Below are 23559 nucleotides of genomic sequence, written 5' to 3'. Positions count from 1 at the left end.
GGTAGATGGCTTCAGAATGGGTTATGTAAGGAAGTGTCCATGTGACTTAACAGTGAGCACAAGGAGGGTGGGGCCAGCCTTGTGGCTTTTATGACAATCCACTTTTGGGAACTAACTCACTCCCTGAAACCAGCATCAGTCCCTCCCAGGTGCATTACCCTCACTGACCAATTAGGGCTTCTACTGGACTCTGCATCTAAAAGACTCACCACCTCTTACATCATTACTCTAGGAACAAAGCTTCCAATGCCTAGAGTTTGGGGAAGACACCCTTAAACCATCCCTAAACTATAGCACCCACCAAGTAAGAATTTGTCTAGCAAACATACAAAACCCCAGGACCCATCTGCAGTGGGTATTTATTGTGGGGGGAAAAAAAGAAGATAAGCTGAAGTGTAGCAATATTAACCATGTAAGTATATGCTTTATTAGGTTCAGGGCGTTCGGCAACCACCACAAACCTGTTTCCAAAATTTTTATCACTCCACACAAAACCTTTGAGCTTTAAGCAGTGAGTTTGGTTCCTTGCCACACCCGTCAGTTCTTGGCCACCTCTAGTCTTCTCCATCTATGAATTTGACTAATCTGAATGCTTCACAAAAGAACTCGTACAATATTCACCTTTTTGTGTATTGGATATTTCACTCTCTAGGTTAAAAACTTTCCTGGCATCTTCAAGGACCTCTTTCTCGGTGCTTTGTAGTTGATCTGATCTTGCGCCTCTTGTCTTCTCTCCTTCTTAATGTTTTCAGAGTCCCCATTCCCAGAGGTAGAATTTCTCACTGTACATGGAAGGCCTCTACCACGCTTCAGGCTGAGGAAAGCCAAGGAGATAAATGGACCTATCAGGTGAGTGCCTGTCTTTTTCCGTTCAGTGGTCCTGCTACGTGAACGAAAAGACATCCGCGTGGGTGGCTGAACTTTGGAAGTTGGGGCTGTGCATCGGGCCTCTCGCTTTGTTTCTTTTGAGCACACTCTGCGCTTTTTATCCCAGTAGCATCTTTCCAAATGAATAGCGAGATTTGGGGGAACCAGAGACAAACATTTGGCAGCATAGCTCAAGAAATTAAGTGTTCCCGTGGTCACAAACCCCAGTTGACAACATTGGGCAGTAGCCCTTGAATTCACGCCTCACAGTACAACCTTTAACGATGGTGGGTCACAAGAACTGTGACCCTCAGACAGGCTTTCCCAAAGCCAGGAGGCCTCCTTTCTCTGTCAGGCTGATCTTGGGGTGTGTGTGTAGTGGTTTCTGAAAAGGTCATTCGGAGAATTGTTTTTATCTGTTCACATATTGAGTTGCAGGCAAGACTCTGTGTAGTTGCCTGCTGGGGTTGCAGATGGCATTAGGGTGGACCTAATTTGCCTCTGTTGGAGGACTACATTTTGTTCAGTTTTGCATTTTGTTGACAAAGGTCATGGGAGAATTAGAGAAATTGAATCAGTTCCTTCTCAGTCAGGAAGATTAACATTGGCCTACAGATGGGAGCAACAGCGCCAGGTCAAGGAGCTACGGTGTGCATGCCTGACCTGCACGGCCCTTTATCATTCTTGGACCTTCAGTGTAATGGCCCTTTCCATGCAATCAGGGTCAAAATAAATCTGAGGAATTCTGAAAGTATGGAAAGGCAAGTCTGGAGCTACTGTGTGAGCATCCATTTGTTATGGACGTAGGCTTGCCCTGCTTTCAGTCTGGACTAGGTTCAAGTCTTTTCAGGGAAGGACATTGCCCAAGCTGCTCTGTTTCTTAATTCCTGGTAAATTACTGGAAAGTACTGTACATCTATCGCTGTGAGGGGAACAGAAGCATGGCATCACTGCCTGAACGAATTTACAAGTGCAGATGTGATACTTAGGCCAAATAATTGCGTAAGGCGAGAAGGAAAGCCAAATGACAGCCTACCCTTGTGGCCCTGTGTTAACCAGTGCCTTCAAAACAGGAAGTGGAGACCTGTGAGTCATCCAGGGAGGGCAGTGGGGGAAAGTCCTTGCAGCCTGGCCCGGTGGCCAGGTTCCGACCCACTGCAACTGCCTCCTTCACGTGACCAGGGATGTTTACCAGAAGGTGAGCAGTGCCACTTCCCCTGCCTGGCCTGCCCGGAGGAATCAGCTTTGCCAGGCCAGAGCCTGTGTTAGTCTTTTGTGTGAACCCTGGCACAGAGCTCGTAGAGCTCAGAGATTGTCAGACCTGTCCCTGGGCTCCCTTGAGGCTGATCTCAGCCGACATGCTTTCTGGTCCAGGACACTTTGATTCAGCAGGTTTGGGATGGGACCTGAGAATTTCTGTATTTACAAGGCTGCATTGGAGGCTGCTTCCTGCCCTTCGAACAGTGCCTGTGATGGGCAATGCACGGAATCAGCTGGGTGTGGGTGAGCCTTGAACTTCACCATCACTGCCTACCTGGCAGGATGAGTCAGATCTGAAGTGTGCTCATGCTCAGTGTGCGGCTTCTCGTCTGTGGCCGCCATACCTTCCAGACCCCAGAAGAGCTGTCACACGCGTTCCCCATAGGCAGTGGAAACGCAGTCGGTGTTAGCTGATGCTGCTGGCAACTCTTTGTTCCCTGCAGGTTTCACTTCTTCTCCTCTCTTCAGAGGCCTTTTCTGAAAGTGAGCCCAGGCTCTGTGAAAATCAGGGCCCTGGAACACCTACCATGGCTGGGAACACAGCAAGTGCCTGGAGATTTTCCAAGTTCAGTAGCTACAGCGGGGAGGGCTCCCCCTCATCACCCAATGATTCATGCGCTTTTAGGGAGCAGGAAATGGGGCATTAGGAATATGGAGCAGGAAGCACAGAGTCGGTGGTAAAATAGAATTATTGGCGTAATGAGTTTTGGAAATCACCCTAATTATATTTGGTGCCGGTTCAAGCATTTCTTTCCTTATTTGTGGGGAGATGAACATAACTGAAGAGATATGAAAGGACCTGCAGATGCAAGAGAGAGGCCGGGAAGCCCTCTCAGCCCTTGTTATCAAGTTCAGCAGGGGCAGGAGATGCTCACACATTTATGACACCAGAAATAAAGGCTGAGCTGGCAGGAATGGAAAGGGAGGCACGACTTGATCACGTGCATTTCATTCTTCTCTGTTTTTCCACTGGCTGCTCTTCTCTTTGGTGGATAAAACACTCAGCAAAATTACGCCTGATTGCTAGTGAGTTTCTATGCCCTTATTTAGGGGACGTTTTCAACAGATCCGTATGCCATTTTACCTTTCCAGGACCTTGTCAGCATACAGGAATTCATGGAGACTTTTTACTCCTGACCGCTCATTGGTTTGGCGTTGAACTTTGATGTCAGCCTGCCTGAACTGCAGGAATGTAAATCATATGAGTTCTGTCTTAAGTCGCCACATGACTGACTGTCTGGAGCCTTTTTTCAGACTTAGCACAGTTGCTGTGGTAAGGGCTCCGCCTGCATGTGATCCAGCTCCACACCCACCCTGGTGCCAGGCTTCGCTTGCCCATGAGACACTCGGTCCACTGGACCAACATGTGACAGACACAAGGCATCCACACATGCCCCGGTTTCTCCCACCGAGGGAGGCTGGACTTTGTCTCCCAGTGAAACTGAGCTTCAGCTTGTCATCTGCTTGTAGGGAAACTTGGAGGTCCATGACTGTTGGAACGGCCAGGTGCTAAATCCATGTGGCCAGCAGTGTCTCTTGTCCACCTGCGTGTCTCTGAAGCACGTATTGCACGGTGTGAGTTCAGGAACATGAATACACAGTCCTCCAAACAGTGGCTGGTGACCCTTATGGCGTGCACATCTGGTCAAGGGCCAGATTTCCCTTCTTCACGAGGCGGCTGCCAATTTCTCTGCTTTCTTCTCCTCTCCCAGTTCATATCAGGTGTTGGTCCTTCCCCTGTCTTGGCAAAGCACATTTTCTTGTGATTCTGAAGGCATGACTTCATTTTTTGGCAACACCTCTCTTGCTGATGGATATGTGGCTGCAGAAATACTGGCCAGTGATATTCCAGATGACATGTTGGAGATCTCAATTGGAGACAGGCTGTACTATGGGGGATATTACAATGCACCTTTGAAAACAGGAAGCGATTACTGCATTCTGTTACGGATCAAAAGCGAATGGAATAAGGTATAGCTTTTTAAAAGATATTGTGACCTCTATATTTTCTTTTTCTAATGAGATTTAAATTGTTTGAATATGCCTTCCTCCTGTGTATGTGGAGGATGCCACTTGAAATAACCACAGAAACACACTGTGACTCCTCCCTTGTAAATGCTGACTTTTAAAGGACCCCATTTTCCCCACCCAACTCTGCAGAAAACTTCATCTCTGCTACCTGTGGTTTCTTTCAATAATTAGCAAATGCAACAAGCTAGACAAACTAGCTAAATTAATTTGGTGTAGAATCATATGGGTTGGAGACTAGAAAAATTACATAAATACTAACAAAACATCTCTTGACTGATACATTTGAAACAACCATCTCAACTGTGAGGTTCTTCTTTATTGAAAGCAGGCATTTGTTAAATTCTGCATAGAACCGAAGTCTAATATGCCATTGGCATACTGATAGCAAACCAAGGCTTGCTTTTTAAGACTATGTAGGAGTAGCAGAGAGGCCAAGGATTACTTTGTGACAATAATATAGGAATTAAAATGGGAAAATTAAAGACCAGAATACTATTACCTCAAAATGTTAGTGTAATACCCCCTGCTGGGAGTGAGGCAGCCCCTTACTCTGGCTTTGCATTTCTGTAAAGATTCATAGTGTTCAGCATCTTCTCATGTGCTTGGTGGCTGTCTCTTCTTTAGGACAAGTGTCTATTCAAATATTTTTATTAATTTTTGTTTTGTTTTGTTTTGTTTTCCAGACAGGGCTTCTCTGTGTAGCCCCGGAACTCAGTCTGAAAACCAGGCTGCCCTCGAACTCACAGAGATCTACCTGCCTCTGCCTTCCCAGTGCTAAAATTAAAGGAGTGCACCACTGCCACCACCAACCAGCTATTAATTTTTTTAATTTTTATATTAATTACAGTTTATTCACTTTGCATCCCATATGTAGCCCCCTCCTTCATCCCCTCCCAATCCCACCCTCCCTCTCTCATCTCCTCCCATGCTCCTCTCTAAGTCCACTGATAGGGAGGGCCTCCTCCCCTTCCATCTGATTCTATCCCATCAGGTCTCATCAGGACTGGCTGCATTGTCTTCCTCTGTGGCCTAGTGAGGCTGCTCCCCCCTCAGTTGGAGGTGATCAAAGAGCCAGCCACTGAGTTCATGTCAGAGACAGTCCCTGTTCCCATTACTAGGGAACCCACTTGGATACTAAGCTGTCATGAGTTACATCTGTGCAGGGGTTCTAGGTTATCTCCATGCATGTTCCTTGGTTGGAATATCCAACTATTAATTTTTAAACTGAGTTGTTTGATTTTGTTGTTGTTCAGAGTTTTCTATATAATTTGGATATTAATTTCTTATGAGATGATGTTGAAAATATTTTCTTCATTTTTATGGGGTTTTTGACTTGTTTTTTTATGTTAATAATGTTCTTTAATGCACAAAAACCTCATTTGTGTTGGCTTCTACGAATTTTGTAGCTTTGACTCTCACTTTTGGGCATTTGGTTAGTTGTGAGTTAATTTTTACATTTGCAGTAGGTAAAAGCGCAGCCTGGTTTGGTTCTTGTTCGTTTTTCGACACGTGAACACTACTTGTTGAGGGTCTGCAGGATCCTATTGAATTCTTGGCACTTTGTTTTAGTTTCCGGCCCAGTTGCTGTGATGGTAAAATACCCTGGAAAAAAAAAAAAAGCAACTTTGAGGGAGAAGCTTATTTGGCTCACAATTCCAGGCTAGAGTGTATCATTTTGGGAGAATCAAGGCAGGACCCTGAAGTCACAGTCAAGAGCAGGGGAGAATGAATGCATGAATGCGTATTGCTGAGCTCACTTTATTCACCACTACGTAGTCCAGAATCCAAATATAGGGAATGATGCCACCCACAGTAGGCTGCATCTTTCCCGCCGATTACAACGATCAAACCAATCCCTCATACCTACAGACAGCCATACCTGTAGACCAGCCTGATCTAGACAGCCCCTCATTACGATTCTCTTTCTAGATGGTTTGAGAGTGTATTGAGTTGACCAAACTAACCATTTTAAGTGCTTCTTTCAAAAATATCTGACATATATGCAAGGATTTACTGCTGGACGCTATAGTCTGCTTCATTGATTTACATATCTTCATAGTATATTTTGAAAGTGTAAGTCTTCCAGTGTCTCCATTTTCTTTTTCCTTACACACATTCATTCTAATTAATAGCCCCATTATGCCCTGTGGCTAAGGGAGGAAACTAGAAATAATTCTTCTTTCCCCCATTCTCACCTTCTTTTCTGTTCTATCGCTTGGGTCAGTTCTGTCACGGTAATGCTGTTTTTAAATCGCTCTTTAAAAAAGCCGGCATTGTCTATAGTTTGTCATCTTTTCTCTGCCTGTGATTTACTCAGATTCTCGTCTCTTGTTTTGAACCCCCTCCTTGCTCCAGTACTGTAGGGTGAGTTTGCTAAAATGCACAACTGATCCAGGCTCAGGAATGACTTTCTCATCTTACCTGGTGCTGTCAGGTTCTCTGCTGGGAAGTTTTCAGTTCCTTAGTAACCATCTTGCTATCTGGGAGCCCTGTGCCTGACATGCATTTCTAACTTTAAAACTTAGCCTCAAGACAAAATTTATATTTAAAACCTGTGGCTATTTGAAGCATTTCCCCAAAATGTTTTCATGTAAATATATTTTTAAAGACTTTTAAGAACATAAAAACCAAAATGCCCAAATGTGTCACTTGAAAGAGAGTCTCATAATAAGATTGGAAGGGTCGTTCTACAGCTCCTTCCCCTAGGGAGTCCCAGCCATCCACACTGAGTCTGTGAGTGATAACAGTGGCCACAAGATGAGATGCTCCATTCCAGTGAGTTTGTAGGTGTCTTACGTCTTCCTGAAAGCTCCTTTCGGGTGACTGAAGTTGTTAAGCCTCACTCGGATAGATAGAACAGTACTGTGCGCTGGAGCTTCTCATTGCTTGCCTGTAACATCCTTCTTTTAGAAGCCGGTGCCATCTCAGAGTCTTCAGCATGGTTCCCAGGCAGTCCATGACAGTTGCTCAGGGCTGTTGGCAGGAATGACGCTCCTGATATTCATTGTCTGCTTATGGTGTGAGCTCTCTGAGATCTTTCGGAAACCTGTGGAAATGATGTCTATAGCCACCCCTGTACCCATGCCAGCCCTTAACCCCTGTGATCAATGGCTGGGTTATGGGATGTAAGAGGGAGGGTTGGGATTGTGACTCAGTGGCCATGGGTTTAATCCCTAGCAACACAAAGCATAAGCGCACACACTTGTAGAAGCCAGGTGGAACTAATCAGAGTACCTCAGGTCTGTGTTATGTTGTTTAAATGATGCCCTTGCCTCCTGCTTAGATGGACTTCTGTTTCCCTTCCAGGAGAGAAGATACTCCTGTGCTGTCTGGGCGGAGGTGAAAGGTAAAACTGTGTTCTTCTATGCATGCTGTCCTCCCATGTTCAATTTGTAGCACCAATTTTATATTGAGGACTTGTTTTATATTGTCATAGATGACAACAGACATACAAGTTAAGGTATCTTCAGAAAAATATAGACATTCTCATGGCATATATTTTTGGGTATGACATATTTAAGCACAAAGCCATAACCAAAGAGGCTCATGGAATTATGTAAAGAGCTGTGTCAGTGTCAGCTGGCCTCACCGTTTTTCTGCTGTGGCCATATGATAGGAGATGAATGACTTGAGTGGGGAAAGAGTTTAGAGGAGTCCTTCCTCCTAGCTTAAGTGACTTTCCATTGGCTGAGTCAACCTGGATTGGGATTGGGCTCAGTCTGTGTTGGGTTTTGTGTTTTGGGTTTGTTGGGAATCGAGCAGCGTGAGCAGTTGTTCTAGCAGAGACGCACTGAGAAGGGAGAAAGATTCCTATCAAGACTAAGGGCACCGGAAAGCTTGGGCACAGACCACAATAAGAGCCGCCAAAGCCTGAGACCTGCTGTTTGGCTGTATACCTTGTATATTCACATAAGCACACTCAGCCACATACCAATAATGACAACTTAGTGTAGAAGAGGACCACAAATACAGGAAAGGCACAAAAGATCGCATCTCTTAGTGCTTGGCATGGATCATACATCTGTATTCCAGCACTTAGGGGACAAAGGTAGGAGGAATGTGAGTTTGAGGTTAGCCTGAGATCTATAACAAGACCCTGTCAAAAAAAGAGAAAGAGTTTATGCCAGCCAAAGACATAGCCATTCATGTTACTTTGTTTAAGAATATTCTGTTATATTTGCACCATAAAAAATTACTCATTGACATATTTCTCAGAATTGTCTCCACTGTTAAACTATGCATAGTATATTAAGAAAAAACAATTCATTAATAAAATAGAACTATCCTATATCTAGGGGGAAAAAAATAAAACAAAACCCCAAAAAGAATGTAGCAAAAAAACCTAGTTCAAAGGTTGGTTGCTGCATCCAACTCCAAGGCTGGGAATCCAGGGGTTGTACATTCTTCTTGATCAGATCCAGATGTGCATCTTATGATACATGGAAAACATAATAGTTTCCAAACTTTAGTACATGACGTCAACCAGCAAACGCCAGCGCCCTTGACCGTGAGCACCCCTGCTGGATAGGTGAAGCCTAAGCTGTCCTGGCAGCAGCCTGGAGCACGTGGTGAGTCAGGCTCCCCGACGCAGGCCCACCTGACTGCACAGCCCTCCTTCTGTTTGCTGCAGAGCTGGTGATGAGTTGGGAAGCTGCCTCGGGCCTGAGTGATCACGGATCCTTGTTTGTCAGGCTTCCCCTGCGGACCATCTCTTTAAAATCAAAATAGGCAATTCCCAGGAATTCCATTATTTGTAGCTAATTCCAGATATCTTGTTAAATCTATAACCTTTGACTTTGGCCCTTTTCCTGCTAATAGGCTGAGGAATGCTGCCCTCTGCCTACACTGTCACTTTAAGTCCTTACTATCCCTGTGAGCACTGCTACGAGGGAGACTGTGGCTGTAGTAATGGGGCGGAGAGGCACAGCTGCTTTCAGGATTGCAGGGAGGGCACTGGGTTAAAGAGAGGACTTAGCAGGATGTGAGGAGGAGGGGCTGAGGGAATGAGGCTTTCGTCTGTCTCTCCCTTCATCTTACCATCTTTTTATCTCTACTCAAACCTTCAACAGGGTAGAATAGTTGGTTTTGGAGCTGGACCAGGTGCCTTACATGGCGGCTTTCTTGTGCTGTAGACATGTGCCTGTGGCCGGCCTCTCTTTTCTGCCGTCTTCACAGACGTGTGCCTGTGGCCGGCCTCTCTTTTCTGCTGTCTTCACAGACGTGTGCCTGTGGCCGGCCTCTCTTTTCTGGAGCAGCTTAATGAAGGGTACAGGAAACAGTCATACATTCCACCATCATGCATCAAAACATCTTAAGCCAGTCCACTCCCCGAAGCTCCAGGGACAGAAGAGAATTCTTACAAGGAAACTAGTTGTGAGTGAGATGTGCAAGCTCTCAGACCCAGAGAACAGCTTCTGGAAGCTGCCCTCTCCGGAAACTATTTGATAGGATTGGGAAACAGTTCAAACCAGGCAGAACAAACTGCCAGAGGTAGGCTGTAGTTGGCCCTTGTGATGAATAGGGCGAGTTTTTAGTATAGAGTGGCTTTTGTAATCGTCCTTCTCTCCCCCTCTTAACTTCAGAATCATTACTGAGGACCTTCAAGCCAAGCACACTGGGAGGCAGAGGCAAGCGAGTCTCTGAGTCAGCCTGTTCTACACAGTGACCTGCAGGCAGCCAAGGCTACATAATGAGACCCTGTCTCAAAAAGCCATAATGATGATAAACAAACAAGCAAACAACTAAATAGTGAAGACTCCTATTCTGGCTAGTGTTATGTCAACTCGACACAGTCTGGAGTCACTGGAGAGAAGGGAGCCTCAACAGAGAAAATGCCTCCATAAGAACAGGCTGTAGGCAAGCCTGAAGACCATGTTCTTCATCAATAATTGATGTGGCAGGGCCCAGCCTATGGTAGGTGGGGCTATCCCTGGGCTGGTGGTCCTGGGTACTCTAAGAAATCAGGCTGAGCAAGCCACGTGCTCAAGCCAATATGGAGCACCTCTCTATGGCCTCTGCATTCGCTCCAGCTTCCAGGTTTCTACTGTTTGAGTTCTTGTCTTGGTTTCTGTCAGTGATGGACTGTGACATGAAAGTTCAAGCCAAATAAAGCCGTTCTTCCCAGCTTGCTTTTTGTCACAGCGTTCCACTGCAGCAGTAGAAGTCCTAACTCGGACAACTCCCATTCGGTAATTGGAGCGGAGTCTGATCCAGGTTCATCCCCAGATCATTGTAGGTCCTTAATGCACAGTGTTTGGCCCGATTCTGGCTTTTGCCCAGTACTGAGTTTTGTGTTTACCTTTGTCACAATGCCACATTAAGATAGCTTTATAGCCAGGGAATTGTATTTGATGTTGAATGCAGAGGCCTCAGCTCCCTTGCCTCCATCAAGCTCCTGATCAGACAGTGTCTTTGAAAAGGTATTTAGCTCAGCTAGTGCTCAGTCGCCTCTGCCTGGATTAAGATTCCTTAAAGCCACAAAGTACTGTGAGTCTGATGTCTTGAGTCACTGAGATGATGGCGAGCTATAGTCAGGGAACATTCTCCAGGCGCAGGAATGAAACCCGAGTCATTGGTGACTCCTCATTTCTCTCTCAGCTGGCATATTCATTTCTGTTTATGTAGCTTATCCTGTAGCACAGATAGATGGCAAAGCCTCCTTGTTCATCTCCCATCACAAGAGTTCAGCTTTCCCCTCTTTCTCCTAGCCTGCTGTCACCTGACTCACTTCTGAGCTGCACTACTCATTTCAGTATTTCCTTTGGTAGGTCCTCAAGGGTTTTCACCGCTTCCCAGCCTTGTGTCTGAGGCCTCGGTTTAACGCCGACACGCCTTCTGATTACTTCTCTCATTCTTCTCCATTAAGATGGTGTCCTAGCTATGCTCTCTATTTCTCTTTAATGTCTTTGCTCACACAGTGGCCTTATTACTCCCCTCTGGATGCCCTGCCAGCTCTCTGTGACTGGCTGCTTGTTGGAGTCCACCTCTTCAAGATGAAACCAAACACCCCTTTCCCGAAGCTTGTCAGAACTCCTCAGGGTCACGCCTTGCTCTCCTCTCCTTTTCTTTAGCTACCCTCTCTCCCACACTGCAGAGCAGCTGCTAATATATTTTTCTATGAGGTTTTGAACACGTGGGGAGAATATTGAAGAAAACTGGACCATTGCCTGGCCTGCATTAGCTGTTCAGCAGGTAGGCTGCAAGCAGTCTTAGGAAGAATGCAGCACAGAGTTAATGCTTGTCAAATTAAATCTGCAGAGAAAGCCTGCAAGAGACAAGCGTAAGGTGAAAGTGCAAGTACACAGAGTCAGCCAACTGTATCCAGGCATTTGTGGGCTCAGTTGGCTGAAGGCTGAGAGAGTTTGGAAAACAGTGGCTGTGCTGTGCCAAATACAGGCTGGCTTTCTCCTTGTTGCTATTCCTAAAGCAACGTGGTCTATCAGCTATTGCATAGCATTTACATGTTTTCAGCATTCTAAGTGCTCTGGAGACAAACCAAAGAACACAAAAGACTGGAGACCGGTTCTATGCAAACACATTTTATGTGAGACTTTAATATTAAAAAAATTCTGGTATCTTAGAGGAGGATTTTTTGGAACCAATCTGTTAGGGGGATTTCTCTCTCTCTCTCTCTCTCTCTCTCTCTCTCTCTTTCTCTCTCACACACACACACACACATACACACACACTAAAAAACCTTCAGACTGTGGTAGGTAGAATTATAGGGTGGTCTCTCTGACACCACCGGCCCTGGTGTGTCACACAAACCCTTGAACTTGGTTTTATAGGGACTAGGGATGTTGAAGATGCTACGGGTGAGAAAGATTTGACAGAGGAAGTTTCCTACTAGCTTTGAAAAGCCACGTGGCAAGGTGTGCAGGTGGCCTGCAGGAACTCAGAGACAGACCTTGCTGGCAGCCCATAAAAAAATGAGGACTGCAGTTCTGTAACTTTAAGGGATTGAGTTAACGGACAGTGGGGATGAACTTGGGAGCACATTCTTTCCAGAGCCTCCAGAAGGAAAGGTGGGCCATTGAACACACTGAGTCCAGCCCTGTAAAGGGTCTGTGCAAAGAACCCGTCACAGTGTACCTGAGCCTGGAACCACAGAGCTGTGAGCTTACAGTTATCTAAACTTACAGCAATGTGTTAAGTTACCACCAAATGGTTTCAGCAATGTTGCTGCTTTATCAAACATCAATTATCTCTGAATTTACTTCCTGCTTTGCTCCCTTTTTCTATGTCACCCAGTGCAGGGACGGTAAATAAGAAGACCCTAGAGTAACAAAGAAATCAAACACACTTTTCCTTCTGTGTTCACACTGATTGCCAACTGCTGTCTGGATGTGTCCCAAGCCACACTGAGTCATGGTGTTAATTTATTTGTACTATTTGCTGGCAGCAGTTGCGTTTGGGAAATGACCATCCCTGTGTACAGTTCTGAAAACATGTCCACCCTCACAGGAAGTCGCCAAGGTGGTCACAGGATCTAATTTCCTCTCCAGCACCTGTGGTCTTTTCTATTGGTGAAAGAGTAAAAAGGGGTCCCGTTTACTCCTGAGCACAGTCTCTGTGGAGAGGAAGGTTATGGTTCAAATGTTTTTACTTTCTCTAAGAATGACTAACAACACATGAGTCACTCAGTTGAGTTTCTAAGAGACTAGTCCATGGATGATTCAGAAGGAAAATTAAAGGTTCCACATCATGAGGCTGCAGGAGGGAGGGGAGCCAGAGAATGGCGCGACCATAAAAATAAAAAAGAAATTCAAATTGTCTACTTGTAAATTTTATTAGCCAGTCATTCTCAGAGGAAGAAGCTGTGTGTGGCTACACCTTCTGAGTGCTGCTGTAGACTTTGAGTTTGTAGCCAGAGTGAACTAAAAGACCTGCAACCAAGGACTGAAAATCATGCTGGCAGCTGAAGTCCACATTATGCTATGCAAAATAAATAAAGGTCACTTTTTAATGTCTTATTTATGTGTACATCTGTGTCCGTGTGAGTCTGTGCCTTATGACTGCTGTGCCCTCAGAGGCCAGAGAGGGTGTCAGATGCACTGGGGTTACAGGCTGTTGTGAGCTGCTGGGAACTGAATCCCACTCCTCCTGAAGATCAGCGAGTGCTCCTAACCTCTGACTCATCGGCTCAGCAGCCCCAGAGGTCACGGTTTAATACTAATGTCTACAGCAAGGAATAGCATGGCTCACGCCTAAGGCAGCTGCTGGCAGTGGACCGGCAGGGGAAACTTGGCTTCCTCAGCTCCTACTTTGCTTCTGTCCTTTTAGATTGTGAGGGGTCTTAATATCTTTCCACCTGTGTAAAACACCTCAGAGAAGATCCACATAGATGAGCCTTCTGAGATCTGGAAAAGAAGGCCTGGCTGAGCAGTAGACAAGGACTTTGTACGAAGACAGCACCACCAAAAGTGTCCCAAAGACAGCGTGAAGTCAAGGCCAGCAAGCTCGTCAGGTGATAGCCTGGCTTTCACTGAAAGCGACAGTGACAGTGTTTCTAATGAGTCAGCATGGGAAGGATTGCTCAGCTGTCTCTCCTCTCCTCCTTACACAGACCCACTCATTGGCCGAGGAAGTAAGACAGAAAACAGTGTATTTTGATTTCTGCTAACACTTAATGACATACCTGTGGATAGAGTAGGGGGATATGAGGGTTGTAGATAGGAGTAGAAATGGATAATGCTGCAAAGCTGACATCAACTAACCAGTAACTCCTGAATCCAGGGCTCACAGAGCATGGACTCCAGTCCAAAGTCCTTCAGCTCAACGTTTTCTTTCACCAAAGATTAAAGTGTAGAGGAAGTATGTGGGGAAAAGATAAGGGAAAATATTGACAAGAACTGGAGGGGAAGTGGGATTAGTCCCATAAAGCACTCACGGCATGAAAGTACCAGCATCTCTTAACCCCCATCTCCACTGCTATATTCCCCTCTGTTTCTCTCTCTATCTCTCGTTTGTTTTTATTTGTTTGAGACAAGATTTCTCGGTGTAGCCCTGGCTGTCCTGGAACTTGCTCTGTAGACCAGGCTGGCCTCAAACTCAGAGATCTGCCTGCCTCTGCCTCCTACATGCTGGGATTAGAGGGGCATTTGCTATTACAAACTAAAAACTTCACTGATAGTGCAAATGGTGCCTTTTAGCCTTGCTAATGGTAGTTTTGTGTATCTAAAATGCATGTTTTCCAATGTGGTTAAGTCTATAAGGCTCCTGCTTTAATAAATATAATGAGAAAATTCTCAACCACTTTAATATTATGTAAGTATTCACCAGCATTTCCCAGTTTTGTTTTTTCATGTTTCAATTTGTCTTTAATCTACCTAAATTTATTTTGGTATATGGAATAAACTTTAGTGATCAAAATCACTTTATTCTGATTAACCACTTGTTTCTCTTTAACAGATATAGGTGATTTCTCATTTCACTCATTTGTTTGAAGCAGTTACAAAACAAGAGTAACAAAAGTTGATAGTAGCTGACATTTGCTGTTCCCTTACTGGGCAGCTGGTGCTGTGTGGCAAATCATTACTACGGGCTACTGTGAGATACAATTTCCTGTTGATACAGTTTCCAAGTGCTGCATGCCCCAGGGTGGAAACTGGAGCAGGATGGCTGATGACCTGGTTTGAAATCCTAATGACAGAGAGGGATGGTGTGGAGATAAAGAGTTAAGGCACCATCATTGCAGCATTCAAGCTGTGAAATGGCTTGCAGGAGTTGGCTTTGCTCTGGGCACTCTGTTTTGTTCCATCATATTCTTTTCTGTGCTAACGTTCCATTGTCCCTATGTATGATAATCAAGTCTTTTCATGTATAATATACAAGTAAATTCCAATATCTCATATTCTTCTTTCCATTTGATAACTTAGCATCTTAAAATGTTGAGGCCCTCTTCTTCCGAATACAAAAAGCATATATATATATATATATATATATATATATATATATATATTTTTTTTTTTTTTTTTTTAATTTTGAAATAGGGTCTTACTGTGCAGGCCAGATTGGTCTCATGATGGTCCTGCCTCGACTCCCCAAGTGCTGGGATTATAGGTGCATACCTCACACCTGGCCAATCCGTGGTTTTCTAGAAAGTCTTGTAACAACACTTTGGGGGACAGTGAGTTTTGTTTGACTGTTAAAGCGGTGTGCTCCATGACTGCTTGTGGGTGTTTGGGACCCCACAGAGTTTCCACTGGACCCAAAGTGTTTTTAAGCTAGTCATAGACTTCTGAGCTGTGCTTACTTACTCTGTGCCTTGGTCCCTTACCTGTGGAAAGGGACCAATAATAGTTCTCATGATAAACATTCATTAGGAGATGCTTGAGTTATTTTCTCATCATGAGAACACAGTAACTCAACAAACAGCTTACGTGAGTAAAAGGTTATCTTTTTTTAATTTTAATTTTTTATAGTAATTACAGTTTATTCACTTTGTATCCCAGCTGTAGCCCCCACCTTCCTCCCTTCTCAATCCCACCCTCCCTTCTTCATCTCTTCCTATGGCCCTCACCAAGTCCTCTGATGGGGGAGGTCCTCCTTCCCTTCCATCTGACCCTAGCTTATCCGGTCTCATCAGGACCAGCTGCATTGTCCTCTTCTGTGGCCTGGCAAGGCTGCTCCCCCCTCAGGGGGAGGTGATCAAAGAACCAGGCACTGAGTTCATGTCAGAGACCGTCGAGTGAAAGGTTTCTTTGGATTCAGGGTTCCAGGGGTGTCTGTCTGAGGTCAGCTAGCCCCAACGCTTTGGCTAGAATCAAGCAGCATAGCACTCGCCAGACCAGGCTGCTCACCTCATGGCAGCCAGGAAGCAAAGAGCAGGAAAGCGCGCCCAAGCCAGCCAGCCCCCTTCTGCCTCTGCTCATCCAGGCCCCAGCTTATTGACCGTCCAGATTCCTGCCTCACAGACACACCCAGGAGTGAACTTGCCTCCTCTCCCAGCTGTCTCTCCATCCAGCTGACATTCAAGATTAACTACCACAGGAGACTGAATTTCCACGTGTAAGGTGCTTACAATGGTACCAAGTGCCACGGAGCCTGACAAGTAAAGACAGAGCCGCTGCTGGAGTCATGAAGCTCTGGGATCTTCCTGGAATTGTCATGTGACATTCCTTGAATAGAACATGTGTTCCAAGGGCTTTTACTTGGACTTAAAAAGCCTGCGAGGCAGAGCAGGGTGATACTATCTGCTGATAATGTAGGGACGTGGAGGCAGTTCTGCTCAACAAAAGGGATTTATACGTGAGCACTGGAGTCAGCCAACCCTGTTGAAGGCCAAGTTCAAATGATGTCAGAATAATTTCTTCCATGTGAAAGGAAATGGCCCATAAAAATCTACCAAGTGTAACTGACCTGAGAGAAGACACACAGTATGCATTATAGCTTGGATGTGGCCACAAGTTTGTTTGTTTGTTTGTTTTAATCTTAATATGATCTGGTTTTATGCTTCCTTCTTAGAAATACTTTGAAACTGTGGTTTCCTGAGGCCTGAAATCTTCAGGACCTGTTGGGGACACAGAGGCACTGTGGGGGCATTCTTGGGATTCTTTGTTAAATGAAGCCCAGCCGTGGGTTAAAACAGGCTGCACGGTTGGACATGGATCTCGCGGGAGGGCCGTGATGGGGTGTGCTGTGGCTCATCGTGTGGTCTCTTCCCACAGATTCGTCACTCACGCCGCAGCAGATGGTGGGTGTTGGACTGGGCTCCGTGGCTTTTGTGACCATTCTTGCATTCCTATCCTTCTCAGCAGTGTGGTATGTGAGAGCGTCATTTTTGAAAAATGAGTGGAATGGGGGGGGGAGTCTGGGGTGGAAGTCATGCAGAACAGCTGGATATTAGGAGGGTCAGGGCACAGGCAGCAGGTAGACAGACAGTGTGACTAACCCTGCAGCTGGGAGGAAGACGAGACGGCCTCCTGACCCCTCGGTGCAGCAGTAAGGCTGATCTCCTCCACAGTTTCACTGCCGGGGCCTGGGACATGTGTACAGAAGGGTATGCCATGTTTGTGCCTTCTCTTCCCCCTCTGTGTCTAGATGGCTGGTGGGCCCTGCTTGGGAACACTGACCTGATGATGGACAGATGTTCTGACAGCTTCTCAGGGGCCTCCGCTGTGTGGCTCCCAACCTGAGCCCAAGTATGGACCAGAAACTTTCTCCATCCCAGCATGACCGCATTCCTGAATTCAAGATGGCAGCCATCTCTGTGGAATCTTCCAAGAGGAGAAAACTTGGGATCCTGCTTTCTGGACCAGTTGTATGTCCGTAAACTTGAGATTCATATCCAATGTAATACTGATCACGGGGCCACAGACCCTAGGAGCCAGCCCTGTCAACGTTGTATGTGCAGAGGCCACAGACTCTGAGAGTCAACGCCCATGGCTGCCGGATGTGGAACCCCTGAACCTTCTATTAGGCACCTTTGTTAGTTAGTTCAGAATCCATTCTTTCATAGTAGGTAATGAGATGGGCTTAAGTCTGGGCTAGAATTTGACTTTAGGAAGAAGGTCACTGGATAAAGAACACCGACATGAATAAATGTTTCAAACATTTTAGAAGTAGCCCCTTGCCTATACCAGAAAGTACAATAGCCTGGTCAGTCTCTCAAGTTCCCTGCATGACCATTAGGCAGCATTGTTTTGATGCAATTTCAATTGTTTATGTGAGATCAAAAGTGATGCCTGCTTTCCAGCAAGACACGTTCTGTAATTTTGACCATTCTCTGTTTAGTTATCATTTTTTCTTACTCATTATCTATAAAATTGTTCTCTGCCTCCCTTAAGAAATGTGTGTTTGGTGATAGAGTAGGAACAGTGGGCTCATGGTCAGCGTCTGAGTTTTGGGAGATAACGGTGACTCACATACCTTATCTACACTTCGGAAACGGTGACTGAGACAGTGTGTCATGGCCTAGGATAACTGGCTGTAGGTGGGGCTGTTCATATGGTGAACATACAGGTGAAATGCATTCAGTTTGCCTTTTAAAACCCAGTTGGTGTCCTTCAGCTTCTTGTCTAAAGACAGCTCAACTCCAAGGCTGTGGCTTCTCCCTCCCTTCCCCCTCCTTAGGGTGGAACCCGTGAGAATGTGGTCCTGGAAGTGTGCACCACCAGAGCTGTGGCTGGTGCGTTCTCTGCTGGCTTGTGGGGTGTTTGTTGGTGACCTGGTGACCCGGTGCTATGTGTGGTTTGTCTCCACAAAACTCCTGGTGAAATTGGTTGGGGTAGGACTTTTAGGGGCTGACTTGAACTTTAGAGGCATTAGTGCCTTTCTTATGGGACTGGCTTAGCTACCACAAGAGCACGTGGCACCCATGAGTCAGTCCACCCTTCCTTCTGCATTCCACTCTGCCTTGAAGGATCACGAGACCCTCATCAAAAGTCTCGAAGATGCTGGTGCCATGCCCTTGTGCTGTGCAGGCTCCCGAAGTTATCATCCTTTTTGTTTTTTCAGAAACCGCTGATGCTCAGATTAAAATACCATCAGACTGTCCTTAAAGCTGCTCCAACCTGGGGGTGGGGGTAGGGGGAGTGTTCTGCTTAACTCGGAGAAGTCTGGCAGAGGGAGGCAGCACCCAGATACCTGTGTCCTCCGTGCCAGCGCCGGCCCTTGCTAGTAATGGCATCCTCTGTCCTTTGAATTACCAACCCTACACAACAACTTAGGACCGCTTTTTCTACAGCTCTCTAGATTTGCACTCTAGAAAAACTGTCCAAGACAGAGTTGCCTACATGGGGGCTTGGAAGATTTCCCACTGAAAGGAGGAAATCTTGGTTCTGGTTAACTGATGAAATGTTAAGTAAACTCTCAGCTTGTAGTAGAGTGTAGAAATATTAGAGGAGTTCATCTACAGCCGCAAAAATAGCAAACACACGTACTTGGTTATTTCCTTCGATTGTTCCCAGTCACGACGTGGAGTCTCTGTGCACACACAGGAGCAGCAGGTGGTGGGCGTGCGCAAAAGCCACGCTTCATCTTTCTGCCGTTCTTTCTAAGTAGTGTTCCCACAAGCGTGAAGAAGGCGTCTTTATAGTATAATACCTTTTTTCCCTCTGTGTCTGGATTCCCAGCCAACAGAAGGAACGACCCTTAGGAGATACATGGGTGTCCTTGGAAAAACAAGTGAGACAGGAGAAACTCTGTCTACCACGGTGCCGAGCTGGCTTGTGAGTCTCACTAACTAAAGCGAGGCAGAGAGGCAGCTCAGGCTGACGGCCGAATGGAGGCTGGGACCCACACGGGGAAGGAGAGAACTCATTCTTGCAAACTGTCCTCTGAATGTCACCTGTGCTCCATGTCATGTGCATGCCCACACATATATCCACACGTAGGTGCACACAAAATAAAATTAATTTAATTTAAAAGATATAGCTAAAGCCTAATGCAGGGGTGGAGGAAAGTTCTCTCCCTCATGACTGGTCTTGGGGCCGTTTAGATGTGGCTTTGGATTTTCTTCCAGTTTGGTAATTGGAATTGAGGCTCTGCTCAGTCATGGAACATGCTTTCTTTGGGCTATTGTACGTTTTTGTTGTTGGGGTGTGTGGGTGTGCCCTTAGCTGTACAGCAGGCACCTATTCATCCATCCTCACAAGGTTCTATGTGGCAGGAAGTCAGGGGTTTGTGGTTCCTATTTTAAAGGGAGAAACGGGCGGGGTGGAGATGGTGCACGCCTTTTTATCTCAGCCCTTGGGAGGCAGACCCAGGTAGATTTGCAGAGCTAGTTCCAGGACAGCCAGGGCTACACAAAGAAACCCAGTCTTGAAAAAACAACAACAACAAAAGGGCATGGCGGGGTTGGGAAAGGAGAAACAGATGCAGACAGATTTCTGACTTTTAATGCAAGTCTAGTTTTCTTCCCTGGCATTTGCTAGCCCTTGAACTAGCCACTGAAGTAATTTGTAGACTACCTCTCTGGTCTTGGGAAAGCCATGTACCACCACCTGTCACTTCTGGAAGGAGCCACAAACAACCAAGAACATAAATATGAGACCTCTTAGGGAGTGCGGAACAGTGTTTCCTGTCTAAGGTCTGGAACTGCAGCCCTTGAGGTAAGCCCAGAGCAGTGGTGTGTTTCTCTTGAAATTCCACGGCAGCTTGGAATAAAGTTAATGTTTAAATTGGTTTGAGAGGAAGTGAAAAGCAATGCCTGAAGAGCATGGTGGTGCCTCCTGAGCAGAGGCAGCCCAGTGAGTTCAAGGCCAGCCTGATCTACAAAGCAAGTCCAGGACAGCCAGGGCTAACACACTGAGAAATCCTGTCTCAAAAACGAACAAACAAACAAACAAAAAAACAACCAACCAAAACAAACAGCAACAAAAACAGTGCTCAGTGAACCCTTTTCAATGCTGAACTTGTATCTTGATTTTCAAAATCTTCTATTTTTTCCATTCTCTTCTAGAAAAGCCCTGGTGATCATTGTCTAAGGCCAGGTGCTTGTTTCTAAAGGGAAAGAGGACATGGGTTTCATGTTCCAGTATATGCAGTGAAGGGTACAAGAAAGAAAACCAATTTTTAAAGATGTATTTTATATGAATGAGTATCTGCGTGCATGTATGTCTGTGCACCAGGAGAATGTCAAAAGAGGGCGTCAGACTCCCTGGGACTGCATTGTGGGTGGTTATGAGCCACCATGTGAGTTCTGAGAACTGTGTTTTGGTCCTCTGCAAGAGCAGTAAGTGCTCTGAACCCCCACCAACTTTCTAGCCCACAGCAAATCCCTTTTTAAAAGCATTGCAAGCTCCGGGTGCAGAGAGAATGGGTCTGTGGCAGCCCGTGGGGCTCCGAGTCTTGACACCCCTAGCTTTTATTTAGGAGCGCTCCACCGTGCATACACCCCTAGAGTGTTTCCAGCATGCAGTTATTACTTAGACTAAGTAATAGCTTAGTAAGGTCGTTGGGATAAAAACTGTCTGTACTTTGCATTGAACTACACGATGCCGGTGAAGTGCCGTCGGGAAGTCAGTTCCTGCTTTCCCCAGCAGAAAGCCTCAACTCCAGTGGCTGCTGTTGGTGCCCCTCACCTCGGTGCCTCTGGGAGGTAGAGAATTTGATGTTTTCTTGCATATCTTGACAGCTCCACATGCTGGCTGGCCCTCTGTAGTTCAGTCTCTGGGAACCTTTTTTCTTCATAGGACAGGTGCCTTTTACTGATTGAACAAACTCTCGATGGAGCTGCAGAGGTGGTCCAGGGGATGAGAGCACACGCGGCTCTGGCAAAGGCTCCGAGCTCTGTTCCCAGCATCTACATCTTACAGTTCACAGTCACTGTGACTCCAGATCTGGGGAAGCCCAGAGCCTCTGGCTTCTGCAGAAACCTGAACCCACACGGATCACCCTCTCCCCACAAACATTCTCCCAAAAAAGCTTTTTATATCATTGTGATTTTAATGCTCACCTGTCATATATTTCATTTTTTAAAAAGTGTGTCATTTTTAAAAAGGATAATATTGTCTTAAAACTTCATTTGTGCTATGTATCGTCACACAAAACCTTCATAGTTGTAAAGTCAAATGTATCAGTCACTTCCCTTTAAATTGCCTTGAGAATGAAGAGTCTACCACACCTTTGCCCCTCAGTTTTTCTGGGTCAGGAATCAAGGACTAATTTCCGCTATGCTCAGAAGGACCTCCAAACTCAAGATATTAAACGAAACGTAAGAGTTCAACAGTTAGATCTGTAATCTACTAGGAACTGATTTGGGCCTACGAATGAGAGGGGAGTATAGGAAATGCTGTAGTCTTTACTGTTCACACGTCCACTGACCTCACCCCTTGTCGTCTGAAACTTTTCCTTTTGTTCTGTTGAGCTTCTCTGCGCCGGTACGACCTGCTGTAGCTTTAAAATAGATCCACACAGAAGAGCAAGCGAAGCTCTGCTCTTTTCCCGTTACTCCCCAGCGTATTCTCGGGGTTGTTGTTTTTAACGTATTTATTCATGTACAAGGATTTATTGTATATAAACCAAAGATTTGATCAAATTCCTCTTTTTTTTAGTGTTTACATACGAGAGCAAATGTGTAACTAACACCTTTCTCTCTGGTTCTGGTTTAATTTGGTTAACATGATTCTTTTTTTTTTACAAAGGACATTACAATCTTCTTAACTGCCAAATAATACTCCACTGTGTACATCCACAACATTTTTTTTCCATTCACCCATTCCTCCCATGGTCCTATGACCTGTAAGCATCACTTTAGAAAAGTTTACAGTGAGTGTCTTCTCTCACCTTTCATGCCGGGAGAAACCCAGGTTTATAATACTTCTTTCTAGGGGCTGTGAAGATGACCGAGTACTTACTGTTGTTATAAAGAAAGAAAATCGCAGACTTATTTTTTACCAGTGAAGACCCTGGAGCCAGATGCTGGGGTGAAAGCCTGCGACTTCAGAGAAGCAGAGACAGCAATTCAGAGAGGCAGAGACAGCACTTCAGAGAAGCAGAGACAGCACTTCAGAGAGGCAGAGACAGCACCCAGCTGACCTTCCTCCTCGGCGGACTTCCCAGAAGGAAAAAGCAGAAATCCCCTTCTCCTCCACACTGTCCTCAACACCCTTCTCTCGACATCCCTCCTTTCTGTTTACTCCCTGGCAGCTGTTTGCTTGCGCTTCCTCCTGCCCTGGGTTGACTTCATTTAATCTCGTTTACAGAAAGCTCTTGGATATAAGGTGTGTGCTCAAACTGAGCCACACCACAGCTACTTGTTTACAGTAAGCAGAAAGCATGGCTGAGCCACACCACAATCAGAAACTAGTTTTATAGTTCACAATCTCAGGATTCACAATGGGACCAGATATCCTGCAGCAGTTCATTGTTATTGAGAGTAAAAGATAAAACACTTAGGAAAGGTAATCTGGCAATATTTATTGTCAGGGACCACCTGAGGGAACTCGCCAACTTCAGAGACCACCTGTAGGAACTCACCAACTTGCCTCAACTTGCCCATTCCCTTACCTGCAATAAACATACTGCTTGGAGATGTCAGAGACCACCTGTGGAAACTCATCAACCTGCCTCAACTTGCCTGTTCCCTGCGTTAAACATACTGCTTGGTAACAGCAGAGATGTGCTCACAGAACCGTGGCTCATCACAAGATGTTTCAGGCCCCTGGCCGAGAAGAATCTGTAACTTTTCACCCACCCTACTTTCTCATCCTGAACCCTTTATAAAAGCTGATTCTGCTCAGTAAAGTTAGTCCTTGACAAGCACCTGTTTGCTTGGACTCGTTTTTCTCTCCCGCTCATCTTTTCACAGGATCGGATTCTCTTCTATCCCCCGCTAATGACAGGCTCCGCTGGCCGGAGCAGTTTATGTGGTTCTGCGTGCCTTTGGCCATCTCCCCAGAAGCCTCTCTGTGGGACCTATCCTGTGGACTCTCTTTACATGTTCACTTCATAGTTCAT

General features: G+C 45.7%; 1 protein-coding gene across 3 annotated transcripts in view; it reads left to right on the top strand.

Annotated features, from left to right (window-relative positions):
- The window catches only part of Susd1 (sushi domain containing 1), a 121635-nt gene that overhangs the window by 93638 nt on the left and 4438 nt on the right, over window positions 1-23559 (top strand). The window contains exons 13-18 of one of the 3 annotated variants that reach the window (XR_009591006.1): window positions 753-849; window positions 3840-4098; window positions 7465-7504; window positions 16827-16920; window positions 17200-17419; window positions 22431-23364. Coding sequence is in view for 2 of the 3 variants with exons in the window: in XM_060381139.1 (XP_060237122.1) it covers window positions 753-849; window positions 3840-4098; window positions 7465-7504; window positions 16827-16920; window position 17200 (491 nt within the window). In the remaining variant the exon portion in view is untranslated. Of the gene's footprint in view, window positions 1-752; window positions 850-3839; window positions 4099-7464; window positions 7505-16826; window positions 16921-17199; window positions 23365-23559 lie in introns of those variants that run through there. The other 2 variants (XM_060381139.1, XM_060381138.1) reach the window with 2 other exon arrangements.

Source organism: Meriones unguiculatus, chromosome 3, assembly GCF_030254825.1.
Source record: "Meriones unguiculatus strain TT.TT164.6M chromosome 3, Bangor_MerUng_6.1, whole genome shotgun sequence".
Taxonomy (NCBI): Eukaryota; Metazoa; Chordata; class Mammalia; order Rodentia; family Muridae; genus Meriones; species Meriones unguiculatus.
The sequence above is the reverse complement of the archived record's forward strand: the minus strand, read 5'-3'. Positions and strand labels throughout refer to the sequence as shown.